We start from the raw sequence: 20,359 nt of genomic DNA, 5'->3' as shown, positions 1-20,359 counted from the left end.
TTCTGTGAACGAGCCTCTATTTCATGCTATTTCCAGTCCTCTTGTCGGAATCATTAGCTTTTCTGAGAACTCAGGTGGAGATAAGAAGTTTGCCCTAGGATGCAATGTAGGGTTTAAAAGGTTGAAGAATGTGTTGGATTACAGTCAAACCTCTCAAGATTTTACTAATGTTTTCTTGATTTGAAAATTGAAAATTTGAACGAGTTGATCAGTATCAAAAAGAAACCTTCCCATACAAAGCGTTATTCAATGGCAACCGATCGTTGACAACTTCAGATTTTGAGCATCAAACATGTTATTGAAAATGTTAGATTTCTGCTTTATTTGGCGTTCAGAATTGGCCATGTCTTTGCCTGTAACCACTCGAATTGTTACGCACGTCCTGTAACATGAAACCGTTTTGTTTACCTCAGTTATGTTTGGGCGCTTCCCATTCGACCAGTAGCTTTAGTTACGATTATGAATGGAACACTATTTTCCGGTTGGCCGATCGAAAACAATCAGAGCTCGATCAACTGGAGAAGCGGGCCTCTACATGGCAGACAAAATGTTTTGTTATGTCCATCACTTTGAAGAATTCTCCTTTCCAGTTTAGTTACTTCCTTTGTAATCCACAGCTCGACGGTGCTCGCCACCAAAAGTACCTCGGCGTTGTAATGCCATACCATGTAAATTGAGCGACTACTGGCCGCTTCATTGCCGGATTAGCATTAGTAGGCACTAGTGGCAATCACCTTGATTAAAGATAAAGATTAAAGATATCAACGAGTGTTGCCCCAAAATGTAAACTGAAAATGCGCCCGAGTAGGAATGAACCATTGGGACGGGATTTTCAAAGGGACGGGACCACTTCGCGCGTGTTATACCCACATTTCCGAGTTTCATTCCAGAATATTTCTGTTTCATTCGCTTCCCCTACCCGGTTTTTTCGAAGGTTTGGTCTAATGGAAAGTACCCTTTGAAACGATTGTCACTCTCAGTTGTCAACTTAACGTTGCACTAACAAATCTTCGGAAGGGTTCGCTCCACTTCGTTCCCAGGGCTTCTCCCAAGAGAAAAATGGAGGAAAAGTCCTGGGAACGAGGTTGGGGTTCGCTGGACCGGTTTTCTAAAGAGTGTGTTCACTCATGTGACCAGCTGCCATGTTTCAATACTAAAACCAAAAGGAAAAAATTTCATAAACAGAGTTCAATTCCCAAAACAATATCTCATTCCTCCAACATGCGTGGCCGATGTTTCTTTGTTTCACTCCTCTAAAATGGCCGCCGACAACGTCTTGTGAAAACACTCTATAACTACACTCCGTTAATTCCAACTTGGCTAAAACCGTGTTGAAATTGTTTTATTTTTTTTCACATATCAGAGTTCAAAGGCACAAGAAGAAGAAAGAGAATCCTCCAACTGGATTTTTCAATCAAGCTTACGAACTCTCCAATAATGACGAATTTTTGGATTTTGGGTTTCGAGATCGAGAAAACAGTTCTGATGCGTGAGGATTAATCGTTATTCCACAAAACCACAGAAAGTGATTTTCAACTGATCTCTTCTGAAGTCTAATCGTGAGAAACTGAATTTAGCCCGGTGTGTATAAGGGGGTTCGGAGTAGAAAAAGATACCTTGGGAGACGGGTCGAAGTCGTAAGAAAATCCAAAGTCGTTGGAACCGCGAGGTCGTTTTCTTCCGATCACACTCGGTTATGATCTTGTAAAAAGCTATTTTCGCAAAATCACAAGCAGAACATTAAACTAATCACAAAGGCCGTCTTTGAAGATTGTAAAAAAGCGAGATGGGTAGAGTGAATATTTTTATTACCTTATTCAAAAAATAATTGCATTTGATGAAAGCCAGAAGATATTTCATTATAAAATTACATTCCCGGTAAATTCGCTATGAAAATTCCACTATTTGTTTCTTTAACTGAATCACAATAATTATCTCAAATATAGTTGTAATCCATCGCGCCACAGAATGTTGCAAAATTAAATTAATGATTCTATACGCATCTTGTAATGTTCAAAATGATCTCTACAGATGTCTTCTCTGCGGGTCAATCAATATAACAAGCGTCTTCCCTAATTTTCACCATAGTTAATCGAGGAATAGGTTATGAAACGCTGCAAATTTCGAAAGCGAGAACAGTGTCGTGGCAATTGAAGTTGAATTGTCAGCAACCGTGCACTGTCACGTTTTCGAAAAAATTAATCGAAAACACGGCGTGTTTCGTGCATGGTCCAGGCCAAACAGTGAAGATAAACGTGAACTAAATCAAAAGAGTTTCATAACCGTCTCCATTTATTAACTAGGTTATAATATCACAGAATTTCAAGATTTACATATAATGATCTTCTGCAACTATAAGTAGCAATTCTTATCTATTCGTATCAAAAGAAATATACAAGTCAAACGTGACTGCAAACCGACTGGAAAATAGACCAAATGCGAAAAGACGTCCAATAAACCCTCCTTTATATTTATATAAAGGGAAATATATAATTATGATAACATTACTTGCCCAAAGCCCTATCCACCTTATCCATGTTTTGCTTTCTTCAAAATCCCAGTTTTAAAGCACGAAACAGAAATAGCAAACCCTGGAAGTTTCTGGTAGTTAAATTGACGATGCCATCTTGCAAATGTGCCATTCAACCTCATTAGAATTTGCGATACTGAGAGGGAGATTCTTCTGTAAACGACGTTTATGCCTCTAATCAGCATGTATTTCAAGATAATACCATAATACGATAATTATTAATAGGGTGCCATTTAAATATATGGCTTATACACAAAATCTAACAAAAAGTATGAATTTAAATGGCCGTTTTCATACTAGAGACGCATAATTCGTGTGGGACGAACTTGGGCAAACATTTTTTTCCCGCGTCTGTTAATTTCGTCTATCATAAAGACGGGGAACAACTGATGATTGCCGCCCAAGTTCGTCTCAGACAGATTATGTGTCTATCATAGTTCGTCCTGTCTTTACATAAGACAGATAACATGAGAGACGCATAATCTGGACGGATTATGCGTCTCTAGTTATAAAAACGGCCAAATGTAATTTTTACTGACGTTAAATTACGTGCGTCTGTAGGTGACACGAACGCTATCTGCAATTTGTACTACTCCCATTTTAATTTTTTAACTTAAAAAATACTTAATGATGTAGTCACAGATAATATCTTGTTTCCTCATAAGTAGGATTGTCAAATTCTCGCAAAATTTACCTCATGAGCATACAACAATCGTTTCAGTTCTAATCAATCCCCCTAAAAATCATCACTGAATTTTGAAAGTGTATTGTACAATCAGCTTTATTATAAATTGGGCCCGATATCCCCTATAATAATATGGGTGACAAATTCCTCCTTAATTTTGGCGCGAAATTGCAGCGTTAATTTATAAGTTCACATGTGAAATTACAATGTTGCCATGACAACTTTTCCTACAGTGCCAAAATGGCGTCCAGGTTTGAAAATAGACTGCCTCTTATGAATGTAACTATCACTCATGATATTAATAGGTAATCAAATGGCATACTCGTGAAATTCGGGAAAAATTTAACCTCCGTTTTGCCCAAAATTATTTGAATTTGGACAAAACGCGCGTGAAATTATTCCTTAATTTCACTCGTCAGCATGTGATAACCCATACTAATCTTTGCACAATTTTGGCTTAAATAATTGAAATTCAACAAGAATGTAGGGTGCTCCATCGCCTTAGCAGTTTTTTTGATGGAAAATATTTCGTTGATTACCACACCAAACAGGCTTAAAATGGAGATAATAGCTTAGTTGAACAAGGTCTCTCAACTTTAAACTCCATTTGTGAACAGTAAGGCGCCTTCTAGAAACAAATCCGTATGTTAATGAGACCAAACGAAACAATGGCGTTTGTACAGATTTCCCCATACGCATGTGTTGAACTCAAAAATGTTAAGTTCGGATTCTAAAGCTGTTTTCAATCGATTGCCACCAAGATCAACCAAACGAGATAATAATGAACCAATAAACCATCAACTAAATGGGCCAATCATAACACAAAGCTAACACTTTCAACTGTCGCTAAAGGCGGGAAAAGCCGAGCGCTGAAAAACGCATTTCAGCAAGTTTTTTTTGGCGCGAATTTCTTTGATATTCTTGGATATTGGTCTCATAATATTCAAAACTCTTTCCGCATTGCAAGTCAAAGAGTATGAAAATGATTGCTTTACATTTTCCCAAGAGTGAATTAGCTAAGAGTGTTCTTATGGCTTAAGTGGGCTCCCAAGCACAGTCACAAATGAGTCTATTTTTGGAATACCCGTTCACGCGAAAATAAATCCCTTGAAAAAACATGGCAGAAGCAGTCACGAGTGACTTGGCTTCTTCTGATTGGTTAAAGTGGCAGCCCTTTGTTTGTTTTCGCGCATAAAGTGTATCTAAAAATAAGTCCATTTGTGACTTTGCTCGGGCAAGACCGCAGATTAATAGAGAAACACTCTTATCTAATTCAATCTTGATTTTCCTCGATAATTAGCATCAAACTGCTTGTTTTTGCGGTTAATTTTCAACCTCTAGTCAATTACGACGATTTCTTTAAGCTATTTAATAGTTTAGCTAATATGGCGTAGGTATCTCTTCCATTCTTTAGGCGAGACTCCGCATACTGAATTAGGCTTGACTGCAGGCTCAGAACTCTTTGGTTGTTGAAACGAACAAGCTGCGAAAAATAAGGATTGTTTAAATCGGAAAAAAACGAGCGACGTTATTCTTCTTCCTAAACGCGAAGAGAATGAACTTTTCCAAAAAACAGTCCCACGCTATAGACCACGTTCAGAAATGGCGACCACCTCTACATTCTTTTGCAATTGTGTTAATTAGACCTACTGCTCTCGTTTTGAAACAAATATTCTTTTGAAATTTGCTCGTCGTAGCGAGGCTAAATAGGCTTATCAGCATTAAAACAGAAGAATATTTTATTTGGCCGCCATTTCTGATTATGAAAGAAGTCTATGACCAAAGCACTGACCTCCTTTTTTGAATCTTCTGAGATCGTCTTGAAGGCTGTTTCTGCATCATCTTTGGCTTTTTGAAGCTGAAGAACAAAGCAAATCTTTTTAGGTGGCTGCAAGAGAAAATGAGGGGACAGAGAGGGAGGCTCAGGGCGTTGGCCGGGATATGTCATGTCCACGAAAGTTATTTTTAGGTAAGCGGAAGTCTTTGTTCTAGCGGAAGTCTGTCTTCCGAGACGTCCGCATGCAGTCTTGCTTTGGCTTTCTCGGAATTTGTTTTTTCCTTTCTGTTGCCCAAAGATGTAGGTTGGCCTACATGCGGACGTCTCGGAAGACAGACTTCCACTAGAACAAAGACTTCCGCTTGTCTAAAAATAACTTTCGTGGACATGACATATCCCAAGGGCTGGACCGGGAGCCTCCGTCTCTGTCCCCTCATTTTCTCTTGGTGGCTGAAACTACTTTCAACTTTTTTGAGAAACCAATATTTGGGAGGATTGCGTCTACAACACTGTATCAGCAAACAAAAAACATTGCTAAACAAAATGCTCTCGATAATGTGATCTAAAAGGTTACCATAGCGACAATAGGAATAAAAAAGTACCTCATAATTTGTCTTAAATGCTTGTATCACAAAAACAAACTCTTTGTTTTTTTAGAGCTGGAAAGTGATGAGCAAACTAAGAAGAAACTTTTCGAAAAGTAACAAATTTTCTGAAGAGGATTCATATCATCCTTCAAAATTGGTGTTACATACAGTGGTTTTCAATTGAGTGTCGAAAGTAATTAGTGAATTACTTTGGTTTTGCATTACTTCACTTAGTGATTGGTTCAAAGTTCTCGCGCCATTTTTTCAACCAATCAGAAGTAAACCAAAACCAATTGTGGCTCGCGCGTGCACAATTTCCCGCGCTTTGTGTCGGCTACGTGTAATTTACTTCGAGTTTTGATTGGTTTACTGGATTTGTCTCCGTCCTTTTTGATTGGCCAAAGTAATTACTTTGGTTTTGGTTTTACGACACTCATTTGAAAACCGCTCTATGTTGTCATTAATTGGTCTTACGTCAAAGAGTCCTTCTAATAAGACAGTTGCTTGACATTGCAGAAACTGGTTTAAGCCATCTCAAATGAGAGTCAAACTGAACAGCCCTTGTGCGTGACGACGTCTTACTAGCTAATTTCACCACCAAGCCTCTAATTCGAAAATCAAACTTGTAAATTATAGCATGAGCTAAATCCCAAAGGAGCAAACTTGTAAAGAAAACCCCACGTGCGAACAGTATTGCACGTCCAGATGATGTCAACGAGGCTTGGTGCTGAATTTTGAGCATACGCTGTGCACAAGGCCTATTCCCGCTTCTTTTGGTTTGTATTACTACACAGTGATTGGCTGAAAATCTCGCGTCACATTCTAAGCCAATTGGCCGAGTCGCAAAATGCCATAATACTCTTTGTTTGTCCACCCAAACTTTGCATAAACATTGTTTCCTGTTTCTCTTGGGACTTACAATGGTCCCAAGAGAAAACAAAAACACTGCTTATTCAAAATTTGGGTGGACATACCAAGAATATTATGGAATTTTCCGCTTCGGCCAATTATAGACTAGAAAGCCAATTTTGAATTTCGCGCTTTTGTTTTCCCGCTTGCGATATCTTGTTTCACGACAAAATCCTCTGGGGTAGTCATATAGGGCAGAGAAAGCAAAGCCATCGAGAGTGGCGTAATTCTACCATCATCTCCGTCTTCCAAACTTTGCAGTAGTGTAGCAGCAGAGTTAGTAACTCTGGTAGCAGCTCTCGTAACCTGCTATTGTTTGGTACGGTAAGCTGATTCTATTGTTTTTAAGTCGAAGTCACTATTTCAATTGTTTAGTCCTTTGTTTTTTACCTGTATGGTAGCGAACCAATCACGTTTATACGTTACACAAACGTTGGGTTGTCCTCGATTTCATGTCCTGCCACGATTGAACTGACCCAGGGTCTCCGAAGATTTAACTAGTCACAAAAAGGTCTACTGACTTACCGCTTCTTGATTCTTGGGCTTTGCTTTTTCCAACGCTTTCGTTGCATTTTCAAACTCTACCAGCCTGCACGTTCGACGGAAAAGCATTTCCTTTAAAAAGGAAATAACTCTAGTCAATTTCAAGTTAAGTTTATGCGCCACCCAAACTACGATTACGACTTACAAGTTGAAGAAATTAACAACGAAAGACGAGGGAATTCTAAACATTAACTTAAAGACAGGAGCCCACGTGCTCTTTTTAAGCACTCATTTGCATTCGTAAGCCATTTATGCTGAAGAAGGTTATAGTAATTTAACCGAAGGTCAGTGACAAGATTTTTTAATTATTATTATTATCATGCCTGATTACTATTATGGTATTTTTAAAGGAACATACAACTTCATTGCATTTGTGGAACGCCGTTTTCACAGACCGAGTTATTTTTAGTTTGATTTTCTCGCGAAACCAGACTTTTCCAGGTCTTCCATGGGAAATTATTAACAATGGGATTGAGAATAATAATAATAAGTTTTGTTTTTGAAAGTGCGGTGTCTGGATCTTCAGTGGTGAAGCGGAAAGAAGCGGTTCCTATAGAGTAGAAACTCAGGGTTCAAATCCAAGCCACGGATGTGATTTTTTATTTCCTTAATTTCTCTGCTACCACAAGTCCTAAATGAATGTACTGTTATCAGTAAATTCAAAGCAAATTACGAATTACCGGTAACTGTAATCGTTAATTCAGAGAAGAGATCATCTTGCGCTTTTCACCGGCTGCAAATATTTTCTTGGTGCTACGATTGTTTTCTACGGCATTTTTGATTGGCCAAAGCAACAAGAAGGACATTGCTTACCCTGGCTGCCTCCATGTAACGCGAATACAATTCCAAAGTGAATCCTAATGTATTGTCATCATTGGTGGACATTACGTCAAGTGACTCCTGAAACGAGAAAACAAACTCTACATCTTGCCTTAGTATTGACACCAAAAATCAGACTCAACTTCTACTACGAATATTAAGAAGCAAAGTTGGTGTACACAGCAGTGAACACACTCCCTTATCGTATATATATATCATATATCTTCATTTACCCTCGGATTTTAGAGTAGCTGGCAGAGGACAAACCATAACACCGGGAACTACATGCCCTACTCTGCGACAAGTGTGTGGGTTCTTTTACGTTCCACAGGATTATAAACATTGAAGGGTTGATACGGGACCTCTGGCTTATCGTCCTTATCCGAGAAGACTAGAGAGTCTAACCATTTGCAGATGTAATTACGAAGGCAGCACCTTCTCCTCAGTTATTTAAAGACCCTGAGTGTTGGTCCGGCCGGAGTTGAACTCACGACCTCCCGCGTGACAGCCCGGTGCTCAACCAACTGAGCCACCAGTATGTCTGGGGTGTGTCTGGGGTTCCGCGCGTTTTTCGGCTGAGTTCTCCGCTCTTCTCCGAGGGGTTTTTCCCCGTGTACTCCGGTTTTCCCCTCTCATACAAAACAACACCTTAGTTGATCTCATTTAACTTGTTGTGCAGCCCCCCATCTCTCCACCCCCCCCCCCCCCTACTTAGTTACCTTAAAGTAGATTGCCTATTCATTATTCCGTACATTACCTTGATTCCATTCAGAGAACTCGCAAAAGTTGCCAAGTTCCTGCAAGAGAATACGCACAGGGGATTAGCAAGGCTTGTCATCAGATCGCTTATTCTAGGGGGTTGGGGGGGGGGGGGTGGGGTGTCCTTAGCTTGCACCTGACATCATGACAGCCATGTTGGGTTACTAAACAAAAGAGAAAACGTCTTTTGGGAATTTGGCTCTATTATTATGCAAAAACGCGAGCGACATTTTGCTTTTGGTTTGTACACCAACATGGCCGTCTAATCACATGAGTACAAACCAAGAATACCTGGTTATAAATGGACATTTCAAGGTATCCTATACAAACCCTTTCATCTCCTTGCTTCTGTCGTCATCATTTGCAGAACACGTCATGACTGCAGCACTGAAGTCATTCACAGCTAATGCAACTCCTGGAAGATCAGAAAAGACAGCACTGTTAAGGAGCTTATGCACTAAACCATTTCTAGCTCTTTTAAAAAGAGCAGAAACCGGAAGTAAACAACAACAAAAAACAGAAACCGGAAGTAAACATTGAGCATGCCAGGGCAGTAGTGTCTCTCAGATTTTTAAACGAATGGTCGTATTAGCGCCAAGGCAAGTTAAAGAGGAAAGGAGTGCACTTCCGGGTGCCTGACTGTACTGTTAGAAGGATTGATTCTGCATTTCTCTATCACATAAAAGCAATCTCATGATACCACATGAAACACCAATTATTGCTTTAACACGATGCGTTCATTATCAAGACGCAATACGTCACCATAGCAACAGGAGACTCGTCTAACAACAACCTATTTTTGTCTTTAGTTGCTTGAATCTCTAAAAGGAACTCGGTGACTCCCATTTTTCATTGCTGGAAAATGCTCAGCAGGCTGAGATGAAACTCGCTGCAAAATTTAAAAGAATTCTGTGCAGTGGATTCAGAGCCAAGTTGAAAATTCGAGAATTTAAGGTGGCTCTACGGCTGCTCCTCCATTTTTTAAAACTCTGCAAATGGCTTTACCTCGGTCAGTCTATCGCTTTTGGCAATGAAAAATGGGGGTCTCCAAGTTCGTTTTAGAGATACAAGCAACTGAAGACAAAATATAGGTTGTTTCTGAATGGATTTATTGCTCCTATGGTAACCAATTATGTCACAATAAGGAGCGTATCTTGTAAAGCTACCATTCACCTTTCCCTACCCCTGAGAGAGAGACTCAGAGTTTTTACTCTGTCTAACGCCGGGCGACATTACTCGTCATTTGAGGACGCTTTAAGTGTGAATGGGTTAACAACATCGAGGTTCACTAAAAGACTCATGTCTCCTTTAATGACTACGAAACCATCGCCTTCACTGAATATTTCCCTCCCGGGATCCAAGCAGCGGAAAACACTTATGAAATCGCTGTCTGAGCGGTCGAAATCCCGATTGCTGCAATTTTGATTGAAACTCGTCATGGCCTCTCGCACTAATTTCTGGACCAATCAAAGGAAAATTTGAAATTAACTGTGCCTTGCTAGAATGAATTTCCGCGCATCTGCGCCTATTTTTGCTTGGGATTCCTCTGATAGGTTCATTGACTGCATCGGTTTGTCATGATTGGCTACATATGGCAACTGTTTTTGCTTCGGATTCCACAAAAGTTCAAGTTAAGCATAACTTGTACAACATGATTGGTTTGCCACTTACGCTGTTGACTATGGACCATTTTGACGAAATTCTACAACAAAAAAATACAACAGAATTGGTTGAGATGCATTCCTTTCAGCACAAGTCTACAGCGTACCAATAGCCAATAACCAGCCTCCAGTAGCACAAAACCGATTTGAAGCTGACTAAAGACTATTCCGTCGTTGAAAACTTTTCAACGGTCATGAATTGATCAAGCTGGACGCATTAAAGCAATTTTGTAGAAGATCAATCACAAGCTGTTCCTCATCAGACTCTTCTGAAAACAAGTACCATTAAGTCACTAGTGAACTTCATAGGGAGAACATTTCAAAAACTAACAGCAAGATAGCTTCAAGACTTTTTCTACCACTGTAAATTAAATTTGAGGAGCAATACGATATAGCTGTTGCCTCTTAAGATGTCGGCATTCGTTTTCATAACGTTCAATCAATTTGTAATATATCAAACGAGCTAACTTTTCAACAGTAACCCAAAAAAAGGATTTTCAGTCTTGACTTCGTCCTAGGTTGTTTGACAAGTACATAGCGTTATCAATAGACCAATTTTGATATATTAAAATTCAGTCCGAAACAAAAGGCATCATCTCGAGGCTCTGGGGAATAAACTCATACAAACCTTATATTTATTCCCCAGAGCCTCGAGATGATGCCTTTTGTTTTGGACTGAATTTTAATGTATCGAAATTGGCCTATTGGTTTCAATAGCGCCCGCCGTTATGCAGCGGATAAGCGCGTGAGGGAGGGGGTAGACACAGGATGTGCGACTCATACATGATAGAGAGATTTAGCATCGAGTTTACACTTGAGGACTGGAGTTCGGGGGACACTTTAAATATGACTCTAATTAACAATTAGACCCTTCGCCCGCAAGGGCTACGGGTCTAATTGTTTTAGTATCACCCAACTAGTCGGACAGAAAAGGCAATAATAAAGTTAGCAAATGCAAGTTGAAGGAATATTTCTTTGGGAATAAAACGAAAGAAAGCGTCACGCTTTTCGCTACTCGAGGATAGTCCTCTAGTAGTCCTCTAGTAGTGTAGCCAATTAAAATGCAGGATTTGCATTAGTCCACTAGTTGGGTTATACTAATTGTCTTTATTATATAAAAATTTGGTTTTATCAACGGAGTTGATAATGTAAATTGGCCACCGTACAGAGATTCTAAAAGCTGACGTTTCGAGCGTTAGCCCTTCGTCAGAGCGAATCCATTATTATTATATTACTAGCTCCGTGAGCGGGCAGGATGAACCAAATCCCGCGCTGTGGTTGGCTATCCGAGCGGACAAGATAGAGCAATCTTACCCGCTCGGGATTTCTCGCTTGGTCCCGCAAGATTAAAGATCATTTTCTGGTGTTTTATCCCATATAATAAATCCTTTCTTGACCAAGTTTGTTCGGTCAAGACGGTTGGATATTGGCCTCGTTCTTTTATTTTTTGCGTGTTAATGGACCTACGCAAAAAAAGAACTTGGCCAATATCCAGTCATCTTGACCGCACGCTTGGTCAATAACCCATATGTACTCCCAGATAAGAGTGATGTTGAACTTTGGCAGAAGAGCAAAGGGACACTCCGTGACGCTTACTGGGAGATGCGCATGCATCAAATTACGTCACAGCGAGCAACAAACAGGTCGGAATAAGAGAATTTTCATGCTTTTTTGACAAGAAACAGCCTGCAACCTCGTTCCCAGGGTCTTTCACCCCTCTGGGGTGGGCAGATGAAAGGCCCTGGGAACGAGGTCGGTTAAACAGCCTGTCGCTTTACGTTTGTGGCTTTACATACACGAAATGCCAAATCCCTCTGATTTACGAGAGCTGAGTTTGTTTGTTCTGTACTCTGCACGGAGCAAAAGCTCCGTTGGTAGCTGTCTGCCCGTTTTCTTACCCCATAAGTTTCTTTAGCCAGTGGTGTATATTGTTCGACAAAATCTCTCTTATTCTGAAATTCTTCATCTACATCCTACACAAACAACAAACAGAGCATCGATTACAATTGTCGTTTTTCACGTTACGCCATTGTCGCAACTTTGAGGTAATCTATCGTATACCGAGCCCTGAAGTAGTTAAACATTACTTAAGAGCATTTTAAGGTGCACGAGCAGTGTGGGCACAGCGGAACAATGGATTTATAGGAACAGTGGACACTGAGGTCTGAAGGACTCGGAGGAACAAAGGAGCGGTGGGCAAGTGTGTTTTGCATTCTGCTACATTTCTTGGTTGTTCTCGCCTTGTCAACAACGTGAAATGACCAAATTTGAGTTTATGTAAATGACGCAAGCACTTGACGGTAAATTACCAATTTTCAATTTTCTTTCCCAAAAACTATACCATCCGTGCCAATTTTATTCCTGGAATGTTAACGCACACTTTCCACGCAGAATGCATGCATTGGAGTAATCGCGAAATTACTACAATTGCAGGAAATGATGATTTTAGAAACATCCGTCGTCGTTGTCCTTGCGTTCGTTTGTAAACGTTTATGTTTATGTTTATTAATCGACAGCGTTTACACATCAAGTTGTACTGGGCTCCCTAGTATTGTCAACGACGTTGTTAAGTCACATACCATCTGGCGGTCACCTGGTCTACTCCAGCCCCGGACCTTCACAAAACTCTAGGGCACCCAACGAACAAATTAAGCCACAAGCCTTTGAGAGCCATTTCTAGACTCCTTGTAATGTATAAAGACTGTCTAAAGATATGTTTTTATCACCTAGATGAATTTGATCTGTTCGGATATCTTGGCTGAAAATTGAAGTGTCCGAAAATTTTAGGAAATTATATCTTCATTTCAGAATTTGCTAGCTGAACGTTACCCTCTACGAACATCCCAGAAAACAATTTGTTCTTCCAAAACTGCTAGGTGACCTTTGAAAGTGCCAAAAATTCATATGCAGCCAACGAAAATTAATTCAAAATGCATAATAATAGGCAAAAAACTTTACTGGAAGAAAAAAGGTGTTCCGTACTCCCAGGATGTACATGAGCAAAATTCCAGCTCCCATCTAGATAATCAGGAAAACTCCCAGCCAGCCGGCTTTGTGGTACTGATTCCCAGCCAGCAAAGAACCTTGTGAAATCTAAACTGCTCGCCAAACCGGTCAAAACAGGTTTTTTTTCTCAACATGCGATACGTTGAACCAGCGGTAAGCTTCTCGTGAATGAGTTGGTTATAAATGAAAAATCCCATTAAAACTCCTTATGCAATACAGTACTCAACGTCATCTGCCAAAACTATACATCAATACTAGTCACTTCCCCCAGTTTCTGTTCTCATCCAGCCAGCGAGGATTGAAATGCTAAAAATTAATATCTAAATTTTCCCAGGAAAAGAGTATGAAAATTAATAACTTGCCAGCCAACTGAATTTCCACTGCGAAAAAGATATTTTGCGGAACACCTTCGTTGGGTGCCCCTGACAATTGGAAAAAAAAACGTTTCCGAAAACGTAAGGGAACACTTTTTCCAGGTTGCGGATCTTTTAGGTGATGCTTTAGTAAAGAAATCTATAGCTGTTTGGCAACGTAGAATCGAAATTCTTAGAACAGATTGACTCTCCCGAACACATATTTCACTGAAGATTGGTTTCCCTTGAAAATTAATAGCATGTACAATTTACTGGTACTATTACCTTGTGGTTGTGATGTCTAAAGTCGCTGACAGAGCGAGACAAACTTTCTATCACACCTTTCTTCACTTTGGCTCTTACTGGTGGCTGGCGAAGACAGAAATTCAATACGTTTGACTAACCTCAAACACCACTTTAGCCATACTTATTAAAATAGCCTGGACAGATTTTCACTGAAGATATTCTGTGCTTTTTAAACAAACTTAAAGAATACACATCATGGGTGGCAAAACCTTCAGATTCATTATCAGCATTGAACCATTCATAATTATTTAATAATTATCTAAATTATTTAATAATTATCATTGATTATTAAATAAGGAAGCAGGGAAGGTGCAGTGGTGAGAGCACTTGTCTCCCACCAGTGTGTCCCTGGTTTGATCAGATTCCAAGACTCAGAGCCTTAATGTGGGTTGAGTTTGTTAGTTCTGGTTCTCTACTCTGCTCCGCAAGACTCCGGCATCCTCAAAAAGCAACCTACATATATGTAATTTGATATGAGTTGATTTCATTTCATTTATTTTGATTCTTGTGCGGTGTCCCCAATTACTGCCCTAGCCCTAATTATAGTTGACACTTAAATAAAGTTTGTCATCTTCATCATCTGTTCAAGTCAGCAGAGCTCAAGAGAAAGTGCACCAGGAAATCATCACAAGCTTAATCTGCAATATATTGCTGATATGTTTTTTCCCTATCATGATAAAACTAATTCACCTTGCAACTTACATTTTCCTCTTGCAGAAATTTCTGCAAATCTTCATCTTTTGAAAAGGCAGGGTGTAGAATAACAAGTTGAAGAAACCTGAAGAGAAAATTCTTTTCAAAATGGAATTTTGAGATATTGGTACATTATGAACAAATCATTTCAAACAAATTCAGGCCTTCCTAGTAGAGCAGTTTTCAATTGAGTGTCGAAAGTAATTAGCGAATACCTTTGGTTTTGCATTACTTCACTCAGTGATTGGTTCAGAGTTCTCATGCCACTTTTTCAACCAATCACGAGTGAAACCAAAACCAATTGTGGCTCGTACATACACATTTTCCCGCACTTCGTGTTGGCTACGTGTAATTACTTTGAGTTTTGATTGGTTTACTAGATTGTCTCCATCCTTTTTGATTGGCCAAAGTACTGTAATTACAGTAACTTTGGTTTTGGTTTTATGACACTCAATTGAAACTCTGCCTATGTGAATAATAACTGGCATACTACTGTAGGAATTAATAACTATTTTATTGACAGGATCATTCCGATACTAAAAAATTAATATTGAAGGACTCTGAACAAACAAGTTAAGAAAGCATTTTCATTGTTATTTTGAAAAACATTCACATAAATGTTGCAAGACAGTACTCAAGTCATAGAATGACAGCACTAAATCTAATTGTAGAGTAAGACCAAAAATGAAAACACAAAGATGGGAAGAATTTCTTTAGGCATAATTGTTTTCATCTCATTGCTCTAATTTTTCACGCACGGTACCCCAAGAAAAATATTGTTATTCACTTTGTAATTTTAGTGCAGGTAACTCAATGGTGGAAAATGACTTTGACTTGCAAAGTGAGAAAAAAATGCATAAGACCCTTTAGAAAGCTTTCAGTCTTCTAGGTACTGGAAAAACAAGATATAAATTTGTGTGATGACTTAAACATTGTTAGTAACAGCTTGAAAGAAAGTTGTCTTTCCTCCAGTAAAAATAAAATAATATTCAAGCTCACTTCTCAAAGTTGCGACAATCTCTCAAAAACTCATCTGCAACCATATGCCTTGCATCTTTTCCTGTAATAAAGTTATAACACTCTCACTCAGCACAAAATTGCATACAATGAACCTGAAGCTTATTGCATTGGATAATCTGGTCTTTTAGATGGTATTGCAGACCAAGTTGATGTCAAGGGGTTTTGTTTGAACTTTTTGCCAAGATGGGCAAAAACTTCAATCATAAACACTTAATCCATGATGCTTCTTTTTCGAAAGACTGCGCATCATGATCAGTTGCCTCAAAAATGAAAAGTACCGCAGCACTGCAGTGAAGCCAGTTGCAGTTTAAATCCTGCCACCTGACCAACATAAAGAATCTTTGAACAACTGCTAAGTATTGCTGCCTTTGTATTGTCATGTCTTGTCATCTCTTTCAGTTTTGAAGCCTTAAATCCCAGAATAAGACATAAACAGAAGGCCCTCTCTCAAATCCCTTGCTTCAAGAACACATTGGCGTGGATTGTATAAAAACCCACGATGATCAGAAAAAGTAGGGCACATACTGTATTTTGCCAATCGAAAAAAGCTCAACCTCCATAAACAACACCCTTTCCTACTGGTGAGTTGTATTTCAAAAATGCTTATACTGAATGCAAAAACACATTTGGGAGTTCAATCAAGCATGACCAAATTGTCTACGGGAACAGAACAAAACAATTAAGTCAAAAAAGAGGTTTTAATTTGCTGTACTCTGCAAAGGCACAAAGTGTAATGACTGAATTAAAACTTCTGTCAAGAATGCCAAAGACACAACATTGAATCTCTCCTTTTGTATCTTTACTTTGATGTTTCAAACCAATCCAGTCAAAGAATATTTCTCTCACACTGAGCAAAGTAAATAGGATGGAGTAGATGCAAGAAAACATTTTGATAGCATGTACAATTTATATTTGATTTTGAAGCAATGTTTCAGGCAAACAAGCATGTAACATTGGAGTTAGTAACATTGAGCAACATTGAAGTTACCAGAGAAGTACAGTGTAGTTGAATTTAAAACTTCCTATAAATAATAATTTAATTACCAGAGTACCAATCAGCTCAATAAGGTTTCACTCACCCAACTGCTTTTTAGACCGTGCTTCAGCAGCACTGACTGACGTAAGGGGTTTTGGAGGCAGTGGTGGAATCTACACCGGACAACAAAGAAAATCTAAGTGTTCTAGATAAGCAAACCAGAAAAGGTTTGGGAAAAGTAACTGACAACTCGGCACTCAATAAATTAATTAAATAACCAAATTTTGGTAAATTTAGAAACTGAATAAAAATGAACAAAATTTTAGTTTCTAAAGAAACTGTGGTACTGCGTCGGTGGGAGATTGAAACAGAAATTGATTTTATCAATCTTTCACGGTGGTTATTCGACCTTTATCAACTCGTTTCATAAAATAAATTTCTGAATAAAAATGAAGTCTTAATTTTGCAAGTATAATGCTTATAATAAGTAACAAGATTTACCTAATTTTAGCAAAAAAAATTTGGAATGATATTGATTACCACCCAAGTACTTTCCATGACTCATCAAACAAATTATCCAATGAAACCTACAAAAGACCCAACAATTTCAACAATGAAGATTCCTATCGCCTTACATGTACTTCTCTCTGGACAAGACTTGTCAACAACACAAACAACTCTGACAGCTGTCGCTATGACAACCACCCAAGACAACAATAAACTGTCAATCATTCATTGCTTCACTGACTATGTCTTCATCTATTTACATTAAATCGCACCTCGCACACTTTCATTATCATTCTGATAAAGGCTGTCACCAGCAGAGCAAAAACGTTAATTTCAATTTCACGCGTTTTACCTGAAAGTTACAGTGTTTTTTAATATTGATTTATTTACTTACAACAACTCCATCTACATTGTTGTGTGCTATCAGGCAATGATAAAGCCACTCCAAATCTTCATACTGTCGTAGAACTACAACACCCTTTTCACTGTCACCTTCAGTACCCTGAAAATTTTCAGCATTTAAGGCTGTTTACAAAAGCTGCTTCTAACCCTCACAAATTAAAGGCATACAAGAAAACATTGCTACCCTGCAGAAAGAACATTTTGAAGATACTCCAATTTTCAGAGAATTTTCATAAATCCTTCAAAAGACTTTTAATTCTTGCAAGTTTACTTTTGCTTTGCCGCCAACCGTACTCTACGAGCAGAGTCTCTTTCAATCTTCCTAGATAAGTTGGGAAGAGGAAAGTAGACTCTACCAGCTGGCTCGACTTTCTTTGATTTGCCGCTCATCCAAAGAAATGGATAAGTCAGTCCAGTTTCGACTTGTCAAACCTGTTTTTTTTTAATTTGTGCGCATGATCAATCGCCACATGTCATGAATATTTTTTAAATTTACAACAGCGTGACAATTTTTAACTGTCTAAATTCCCATGAGTTTGCCAGAATTGAGAAACCTATTAATTTTTTTCAGTAAAAACTGAAATGGCAATTTAAAAACTTGAACTATTTTGAGTTTCGAAGGAAATGATTCCTTGATTGTCGTGTGTTTGTCAGAGTTGTTCAAAAATATCCCCATTGTTTTGGTTTTGCGGTTACTAGTCACGTGCGACTGACTCCTGAATACATTTGAATTTTTAACACATGCTCAACACGAAATATCAAGCCGGCTGGCAGAGTCTATTTTCCTCTTCCTGACTTATCTAGGAAGATCAAGAGAGACTCTGCTCAAAGAGTACGCCAACTGTTGTGAAAGCGGAAACGGGTAACGGAGGGTAGGAAAAAAGAAAATTGCGTCAATATCTTCTAATACCCTCCTGCTTTCTGACCACCACCATTTATCAACCCAATCCCTTTCCCTAAGAATATTTTTTTGTTTCATCCCAGCGTTTACTGGCACCATCCAATCATTCATCAATCCCTCGTCAAAATACAGCTGTACACCTGGTCCCAGTTGTTCAAAAGGATAAATCACTATTCAATGGATACTCGCAATTGATTTCACTATTACTTATCCACTGGATAGTGATTTATCCGGCGGATAGCGCTATCCATCGTTTGAACAACTAGGCCTGCTCTTCATTCTATATCTACTTAGCATTAAAGTTCAAAACGTGTTTCGTGAAAAACTTTTAAAAGCATAAAGATTCATGGGAGGCAGGTTGTTTGAAGATAAGGCTTTGTTTTCAGGTTAAGTGTTTCACTGCAAATGGGAAATAGAAGCAGAATTCAGTGAGAATTTGTCTCTCACTATTTAACGTCGGTAGTTCCTTCATCTACGAGGCTGGTATCAATGGAAGCCGACGGTGCGCCCTTTGCCCCCCTCCCTCTGTCAGTGCTCCGTTTTAAGGGTATTTAAAGTTATAGCTACACGGATCAGAGGAAAGTCGAAAGAGACGTTGAAGTCACCGAGGATCGAACCGGGGACCTCTCGCTCCGAAAGCCGCGCACTAGCCATCTGAACCACGACTCCTCCTTAAAGAACTAGAAAGCTTAAAAAGATCAACTTTATCGGGTTTAGGGCTCGACAAACATCCCTTACAATTAAATAGCAACATGGTCTTCTCTCATTTATGTCCCGGGTCTGGAGATTAACTGGATGAATGTAGGGGCATTTAAATGGTCTTTTCCCCGGGGAAAGGGAATTACGAAAAAACCAACTGCATTGTGGGTGGTGCTCGGGTAGTTTAAAGATTCAATTAGACGAGAACAATAATGGAGTTTGTAACCTTCAGCTCGGATAATGTCGGCTCGTGGACGGTTTCTTCATACCTCAAGCGATTCTCAAAGACAATTAACCTTGGACACAGTTATCTAGACGGATAAGCCTTTTTCACAAACCGAATCCCGATGCACCTTGAGGTTTTGGGAATAGTGTCCTTGTGCAGATGATTTGTTCTCACCCCCCTTTGTTCTCACCGCACCGCGGATTCGAATCTATTTCGCAGCGATAAAGATCAATAGACCTTCTTTTCAGAAAATGGAGCTAAAATGGAGCTAAAAGCGGCACTTACAATGTTTGTTTGTATCGTGAACTTCACGAATTCGCCATCCTTACTAGCGTCCACAACCTTGATTGCCCAGAAGGGGCCATGCCCCGATTCGCCAATAACACCATTCTCTGCCTAGCAAAATACGCATAAATGTTTCAGTTAAACAGATATCGATTGTGATTATGAACAATATAAGAACTTCGTACCATTTTAAGTCATTAAAACTGGTTACAATCACCAATTTCCTTGTTTAGTTGACAAACTGAAAATCGAGAATCAGCTGGAATCAGGGTTACTTTCGTACCGTTACATGAGCAAGAAAGTTGTTACAATTTCAACGCTGGTCGAGCGGCGCAACTTTAGTCGACGAGAAACTGGAAACCAGAGACCCTCAGTAGTTCGGATTTCATGTTGTGACCGGAAAATGAGGGCCATTTGCGGAATCACAAATTTAATATTTTTCCTCGCTTCTTACTTGTTTTGGTAGACAGTAGGGCTGAAACGTCTCTTAGAAAAGCCTTCTTATTTTGTAGTAAAGCACGCGAGTTTCGCGAGTGGAACGTGTTTGAGGCGGCATATCTAGTGCGCGAGACACCTAATCGTTCAATTTATTGCGGTCAAAGATCTCAATTTACCGTCACAAGCCACGCACACGCGCTTTGTGCTATACGGTATTCTCTTAATCCTCCTTAATTGAATACAGTTGAAAGCGGATTTGTTCTTGTTCTCTCGAAGC

The 20,359-nt window shown here is 39.2% G+C and overlaps 2 protein-coding genes across 4 annotated transcripts in view; one reads left to right on the top strand and one right to left on the bottom strand.

The window, feature by feature from the left end:
* LOC138056527 (uncharacterized) overlaps positions 1 to 2,473 on the top strand; it is a 36,474-nt gene extending 34,001 nt beyond the window's left edge. For 2 of the 3 annotated variants that reach the window (XM_068902343.1, XM_068902342.1), the window contains one exon: positions 1,364 to 2,473. In XM_068902343.1, the coding sequence (XP_068758444.1) occupies positions 1,364 to 1,493 (130 nt within the window). In that variant the 3' untranslated portion in view covers positions 1,494 to 2,473. The remainder of the gene's footprint in view (positions 1 to 1,363) is intronic. The other variant, XM_068902344.1, reaches the window with a different exon arrangement.
* On the bottom strand, positions 1,792 to 19,966 carry LOC138056529 (sorting nexin-32-like). The gene is made up of 15 exons (XM_068902346.1): positions 19,830 to 19,966; positions 19,645 to 19,755; positions 17,526 to 17,633; positions 16,728 to 16,797; positions 15,628 to 15,688; positions 14,638 to 14,713; positions 13,915 to 13,998; positions 12,169 to 12,243; positions 10,281 to 10,311; positions 8,940 to 9,024; positions 8,608 to 8,647; positions 7,845 to 7,931; positions 7,014 to 7,103; positions 5,008 to 5,073; positions 1,792 to 4,698 (listed from the first exon to the last, which is right to left on the bottom strand). Exons 1-15 carry the CDS (start codon positions 19,830 to 19,832, stop codon positions 4,561 to 4,563), a joined length of 1,125 nt encoding a protein of 374 aa, XP_068758447.1. The 5' UTR covers positions 19,833 to 19,966; the 3' UTR covers positions 1,792 to 4,560.
* Between the last annotated feature and the right edge of the window lie 393 nt (positions 19,967 to 20,359).

The sequence above is a fragment of the Montipora capricornis genome, chromosome 7 (genome assembly GCF_036669925.1).
Source record: "Montipora capricornis isolate CH-2021 chromosome 7, ASM3666992v2, whole genome shotgun sequence".
Classification (NCBI taxonomy): Eukaryota; Metazoa; Cnidaria; class Anthozoa; order Scleractinia; family Acroporidae; genus Montipora; species Montipora capricornis.
This window is presented reverse-complemented; position numbering and strand designations above follow the sequence as displayed.

Coding starts and splice junctions, on each gene's coding strand:
- LOC138056529 (XM_068902346.1), bottom strand. Junction 16,798..17,525: donor ACAATGTAGATGGAGTTGTT/GTAAGTAAATAA, acceptor TGTCCGGTGTAG/ATTCCACCACTGCCTCCAAA. Junction 5,074..7,013: donor AGCCCAAGAATCAAGAAGCG/GTAAGTCAGTAG, acceptor TTTGTTCTTCAG/CTTCAAAAAGCCAAAGATGA.